General features: G+C 40.9%; 1 protein-coding gene across 2 annotated transcripts in view; it reads right to left on the bottom strand.

The window, feature by feature from the left end:
• Positions 1-7,346, bottom strand: part of LOC126386347 (filamin-B) — an 81,716-nt gene extending 74,370 nt beyond the window's left edge. For both annotated transcript variants that reach the window (XM_050038621.1, XM_050038622.1), the window contains exon 1: positions 6,943-7,346. In XM_050038621.1, the coding sequence (XP_049894578.1) occupies positions 6,943-7,234 (292 nt within the window). In that variant the 5' untranslated portion in view covers positions 7,235-7,346. The remainder of the gene's footprint in view (positions 1-6,942) is intronic.

Raw genomic sequence — 7,346 nt, 5'->3', positions numbered from 1 at the left:
GGGGCACGTCGTGTATTAATGATACTCATTACCTGGAGAGGTTGGAAAAAGATATATGTTTCTTCCCTGTTCCAAAACCAAAATCAAACCCTGAAAAGTGTAGGGTTAGCTAGCTAGCTACTGAAGATATAGCCTACTGAATGTATACACATGCTGCTTTTGCTTTTTAATGATTGATATTTGGCGTGTGCTTAATTAAAATGTGCCCTGTTTGTGCCAAAAGAAAAGATCAGCAGCACTGCAACACTTTTTTTGAAATATTGTTTTTTATAAAAATCAATCAGAAGGAAATAAAATATTTTACAGTAAAAAAATTGTAGATTTTAAATATCTACACACAACTCAGTGGGCCAAGAATGACGCAGTGAAGGCAATGTTAACAAAACACAAGGGTTAAACATTTCAGACGACAATCTGCAGCTTCTAGTCATGAAACTCTCCCAGCAGACAGTGAAAGCATTGCGTGTCGAGGAACGGCAGAAGAGAAACAGGGAACTGAAATCATCAAACTGCTCAAAGAATTTAAAAACATTATGACGTGTACTGAGGATATTCCTCAGTCTGCCTCAGTGTGTGATACAGACAAAAGCCAGGGGCCTCCCTGAGGGGCCCCACACCACAGCTAACCATTAACAAACACACACACTAAATGAGAAGGAGACATTGAGTTACATCACTCTGACAACAGCAAACATCTCCTTCCCACGCTCCCTTTCTCCTTCCCTCTGGTGGTCTGGTTCACTCCTCCTGTTGTGGAGGTGAGGCATCTGACAGACTAACGTTACCTGTGTAACCACACCAGAGTCCAGCTTCACAGATTCTCATCTACTGTGATCATGTCGACCTTTTTTAACTCTCCAACATTACCAAAGTGTCTCAATAAAGAGTCCACAATAAGGGCTGCTCTCACATACACAATACAGTTGTGTGGTTTAGTCATTTAATATATTTCAAATGATCCTGCTGCAGGTAATAAAGACAAGATGAGCCTCCTGAAACTGGTAAACATCATCTGTATTTAATATGGTTTCCCAGAGAGACACACCGTAATAAGCAGCTCAGTCTTTGGTTTGTTTATATGTTTGGTTCAGTTCGTTTAGGCTGTGGTGCAGACCAAACAACCAGACAGACACCGCCTGTGAAAGAGGGGGTGCGAAAGCAAAGTAGACTCAGAGTTTGTGAAAGGACGTGTAGCATCAAAAGCATAAATTAATCTATCTTTTGATCATGGAAGAAGAGGTCTCCCAACCTGCACAAGCAGTGTATACCTTATATCTATGCAAAATCTTTTGGTAACACGTATGTGCATCACCACGTGATGGATTAAAGGACCATTGCAGTCATTTACCAGGTTTTGGTCCATCAATTAAAGGTCCAGTGTGCAAGATTTAAATGGAAATGATGGCAGAATTGGAATATAATATATTAAGTATGCTTTTTTTTGGGTTTAATCACCTGAAAATAGTAACTCACAATGAGCCGTTTATATCTACACGGGGAGCAGGTCCTCATCCACAATGTCCACCATGTTCACTGCCATGTTTCTACAGTAGCCCAGATCAGACAAACCAAACACTGGTTATAGATAGGGCCATTCACTTTTCACATTGGCCACTGTGATGGCTGTGTTTTTCGCACCAAGCTGCGACCGAAAAATACAGATTTAGAAACTGCTTTATTCAGTCAGTGTGTTTGCATGGCATTGGAGAAAATTGATTTATTGTGTTGGTCCGACTAAAACCAGACTTTTAAAATACATGTTAGTCCAACTGAAACTGTACTAAATCGAATTTCTCAGTCGGACCAACAGACCCAGATAATGCAATGTAGTCAGTGGGACCCAAACTGGCCGAGGCGCTCTGCACATGTTCCACAGTGTCCAGCCCGGGCTTTGACCTGGAAGTCGAAAGCATTAAATGCATAACAGAAGAAGAAGCTAGTAACAACATGGCGAAATCTACATCCAGAGCTGTGCATTTTTGGATGGATGAAATGTACAGAGCTGTTAAGTTGTCCACCATGGTTCCAGTTTGTCACTAGCTAACTGTAGCTAACTTGTTTGTCCATTGTTTGGTCTGTGACGTAATAGGTCAACCGGAAAAAGGTCCAATACTAACAAGCTGAAAGGGGGCATATTGCCACCTATCGTAGCGAGTTAGACATACTTCAGTCAACAAATCGATGCCCCTCCCAAGCTTGTATACTGGGACAAGGACAATAGACCAATTAAATGGCCTAGTTCAGCTCGACTCAACTGCAAATGTAAACGTACTGAGTGTTTTTACCAGTTTGAATCACCAGGTCTGTTTGTTTTGGAGAGGAAGCGCCTTCTGCAGGTAATTCAGCTGACAGTAAAAACCTCCGGAACAATGAACACTGAGGGAATCCAAACCTGGAGTTCACACTTAGCACATAGAAGAAATTTCAGGTGGTTGCAATCTGATTAATTTCTACAAACAGCAACTGACAATAAACTGACAACTAACTGATAATGTGCTCGTTTTAGCTCTCATGAATATTAACTACAATATACGTAAAAATATCTTTAAAAGTTTTCCAAACTAAAACACTAAATCTGTGTTTTCTGATCTATCTGAGAGGCTGGTTCATCTCTGAAAGCTGAAACACAACCAGTGCTGCCTCAGTGTGTGTGTGTGTGTGTGTGTGTGTGTGTGTGTGTGAGTCCCACCCACCCTGTCATTTCCTTTCTACAGTGGAAAATCAAACCTCCACAGTTTTACATCACTGAACACACTCAGCTCGACCTCGGCTTACTCCCATCACACAACACCAGCCGGCCTCAGTGTCTCAGGACGGTTTCACACTCGAGCCGCTCGGTTTTCTTTTTTTACCTGAACCAGAAATTTTTCCAGAGAATTTAGTACATCTGATGAAGTATGAAAACTTCAGTAGAATCCAGAAAAGCAGTCTTGGTGCACCTAAAAACAGCAGAGTGGGTTTAAAGTGAACCTTATGAGCTCAGTTCAGCTGTGAAAACAGACTCGTTTAGACTCGCTGAGGACACTCGGTGTCAGTTTTTGTTTTAGTCTGACTTTGAATGTAATTATTCTGAATATGACAAAGTGTTGAGGTGCATACAGATCCCATGAAAGGACCCAAATTAACTCTGCTCCTCATGTAGTTCAACAGCATCCATCAGCAGCAAAGAGAAGCCTGATAACACCTCAGTCCTCCAACAAGACAACAAAACAAAAGGGATTATGGGTAGAAAGGATGGGTGCAGCTCAGCGTCCTTGGAAATTTGTATGAGTATGAACATCACAGAAATAATGCTGAAGTTTACAAGAAGCAGATTCAAGCTACATTTTTTTTCTACCCCAACTCTGAACAAATGAACGCAGCTCTCAGCTCTTAACTCTTAGAAAAACAGCTAAGGTTAAATGTCTTTATCAGAATGTCCGAAAACACTTTACATCGACTGTGCTGTTTAAATCACAATTTAAATCAAGCTGACCTGTTTAAAAGTGCAAAACATGCTCCACACAACACTGAATACTTTTTTTAATTACGTTACAAGCAGACAAAAATCTTTTTCCAAAAACATGTGGTAGAAAGCGTTTAATAATGTCCAAAACAGCCAGTCAAAAACTTTGAGTACCTACAGTATCAGATTAACAAAATTATAATTTCATCAGCAGCCCAGTCTCCAGAAAAAAATGTTGACATTGTCCGTTTTTTGCAAACCAGGAATATCTTACAAATGTTAATTTCATACCAACGTTTCTAGCGTGACATAGTATATGAGCAGACTTTCTTATCAGGAGGTGGAGGGGGTGGTGGATGGGTGTCACCTCGGTGAGACGTCTGCCAAACCGACCACTGTTCAAGACCAACAAACAACAATACCGTGATTTATTTAGACACCAAACAGGGGTGTTCTGTAGCACCATGTTGCTGTTTTTCTGGCGGGAACAGTGACACAAAAAGAGATTGATTTTTACAGAAACATCGCTGCATTTCCAGCAGGGACTGTGCCCCAAAACTGGGTGTTTTAAGTGCAAATAAAGCCTGTTGAAAACCTTTTCCTGACCATAACCAAAAGGTCTTTGTGCCTAAACTTAAACCACGCATGAAGCACTGCCTTGCTGAAACACAGGTCCCAACATGTTTCAACACATCTGCTACATAATAACATGAAAATGTTACATGTTCATGGTTTGCACAAACATACAGTGCCAACATTTTTTCTGGCGACTGGGTTGTCATCAGAAATATCTGATCAAGCTGAGAAAACATTCAATACTCACAACAAGAAAACTTTGCTTTGTTGTTAAACAGCATAATGCATGTCCTTATTTCCATTATATTTAATTCATTACTTTATATTTACACACGTCTATTTCATACTCTATTCTTACGTCTTATAATTCTCACTTTGAGACTCGTCCACTGACGGACGATTCAGAGGTTTTGGAGACCAAACATATCTGATGTGAACATCCTGATAGTGTCGGAGTATTAGGACTGAAAACTCACAAAGTGACCGCAGCTTCAACATCACATCCACAAACCCAGTCACCTGAACACAGCATGAGATGATGCAGAAAAGACTGATGAGGCGTTTAAAGTCCCCGTAGAAACACACTGTAGACTACACGTTTGTCTGTGTGTATATTTGTGACAGTATTTATTTACATTCATCACACAACCTGACATGACTCAAAGCTCATAATTGTGCAGTCTGACCCAGACTGTGACCAAGGTTTTGTCAGACTATCTCACACAGTGTGAGACGCAACAAAACTGCAAGATGGCTGTAATCACACTGTGTGTGTGTGTGTGTGTGTGTGTGTGTGTAAAGGCCAATTAAAAAAAGTCCTTGCAAGCATTCTGCATGACGAGCAGTGAAAGAGATCGATGGACCTCCAGTTAAATCCAAGAAGCTGCTTGACAAACACCAGAGTTTTCATCACCTTCATTAAACTGCTGTCACACCACTTTGCTTTTAATCTTTCATTTGTCTTCTGAGCATCAAAACTGGCCCAAAACAACTGAATGAAAAATATACCCAAAACGTTTTACAAATTAAAAAAAAAAAAGGCACCAAAGTGACTCGACCTCCAGCACAAAGACCTACATCCGACCAGAAACGTTTTTGTGTAAGATACTTTTAGACCAGACTGAACTTTTAAAAATCTCACATCTGTGTGACAGGACGTCAACGTCTGTAAAATTCACCACCAGCAAAGACGACATAACATCACGACAGGAGAGAAACCAACATCATTATGGAAAGAGGAACAAGAATTTAAAAAAGATCTGTAGGACAAAACCAAGCATGAATCACTTTTCTGTCTTGTCCTGGGACTGTTTGCCCGATCAATATAAATCAAACTCAAACTCAGTTGTTAATTAAAAGAGCTTCTTGTTTGCTAAAAACAAATGATTGTCTGAATGTTGTTATAAATATGCAGCAGAATAAGTGCAGTGTAATTACTGTCAGTATCATGCAGCCTGGGTGGAAGCCAAACAACTAATTAAAGTCACATGTGTGTTGGGACACAACAACAAGCAGCTTGTTAAAGACAATATGAAGTAACAGAGCAGCAGGTGGAGGCTGATCACCTTCACTCTCATTAACAGCAGTTTGTTTTGGATTTGTGAACTTTGGGGCGAAATATTTTCATTGGGGAGACTTCTCCTCTCCACATGAGGCCAGGCTCATTATCACAGGTGTGTCCTCTCTGCAGGAGCCTGCTCGTTAAAACACACTCTGCCGTTGTCATGTGGAGACGCTACACCCACAACGTGCCAAACTCCATTCGGATATCTGTCAGTTTAGCTGCTGTTGATTGCATGATACATTTAATTAGTAATTACTGTGGGATCCAATCTGTAGCTCATACTTTATTAATGAAACTGGAAATATTAGAGATGATATGGTTCCAGTTCCCACGGTCCCAATAAACTGGGAGGCAGCAGGAGCATGGTTTACTGGGAAAACTTGTGATTTTCGTTAAAAAAAAATACTTTAATTTTGTATTATGTGTATGCCGATTTTAAGATGAGTTCATTTCAATTCTATTGATATTCAAACAATACAATTGACAATACTTGAATGCCAAAAATAGGCAAAGCAACCTTAAAATGCAAGAATTTTAAACGCAATTTGGCTAGTGCTACATGAGCGGGAACTAAAAGGACTCAAACTGACTAAAATGGGAGTAAATCTCATTTTTACGTGTAATTAAGTAATATTATTTCATATAACACAATAGGACCTTTAATTAGACTGATTTTGGTTAATATTATGAGAAGAAATCTGGGAAACCCCAGGAAACTTCCACACAAACGAAAACGAGAAAGTTACGGATTGACCTTTGGTCTCCGGCAAAAGTGCAAAGCCAACACTTTAAAACACAAGTGAAGGATTTCAAAAGCGTCACAAAGCACTCTTTACTTTGACATCACATAACACACTCAACGGCGTTTAATTCAATTATATATCAACTTTAAAAGAGGTTAAACTTCCTTTTGATTTCCAGCGTGTGCCACCGTGCTCAATGCAGCCAGATGGGCGACAGCAACAGCGTGAACCACGTACAAAACCTACGATTTTTTAAAAATAGGTTTCGCTTTGTGTATTATATGTATGCCGAATTAAAGAGTGGGTGAAACTGATTCTAGAGACATCATTTTTAATAATGTGTTTTATGGCTATTAGTATTAAAAAGCAATTAGACTTTAAAACGCCATATTTTCTAATGGAGTCCGCACTGTGATGGATATAAAACGGTGTGTTGGGGCTATAAACTGGGAAAACTGGGGGAAACTTTACTGGGACAAGTTGTAAAAGTACTGCCAGGACTCCCGAAGTGTTTGTAGACTTCTCACAAACAGTTAAAGTAGTCTGGGGGGACCAGATAGTGGTTTTGGGGGCTCAGAGAAGCTTCCAGACGAATGAATGGAGCCGTTACTCACCGATGGAGACCAGCTTTATGTTCTCCTTCTCCAGGAACTCCAGAGCCACCGACACGTTCTCCAGCTTCATCTGCCCGAAGTTGGGCCTCGGGTGGTACTTTTTGTACATCTTCTTCTGGCTCAGCACCTCCAGCAGGGTGATGAGCCTCAGGCCGTCGGCCAGGTCCAGCTGCAGGTCTGCGATCCGCTTGTTGACGCACTTCAGGTGCTCGTTACACCAGCGGGTGAAGGTGTTTTGCTGGATCTTCTTCCACGGAGCGTCGTCGGCCAGGTCCTTCGCTGTGTTCGGCATCTTTAATGTCTTATTTTAACGCTTCTTGTTGGGACTTTGGTTGAATGTGACAGAGTATGGTTGGTGTTCCCGCGGTGGTGTTTCCTCGGCGCAGCCTGAAGTTGCTTTGGAG

Source organism: Epinephelus moara, chromosome 24 (genome assembly GCF_006386435.1).
Source record: "Epinephelus moara isolate mb chromosome 24, YSFRI_EMoa_1.0, whole genome shotgun sequence".
Lineage (NCBI taxonomy): Eukaryota > Metazoa > Chordata > Actinopteri > Perciformes > Serranidae > Epinephelus > Epinephelus moara.
The sequence above is the reverse complement of the archived record's forward strand: the minus strand, read 5'-3'. Positions and strand labels throughout refer to the sequence as shown.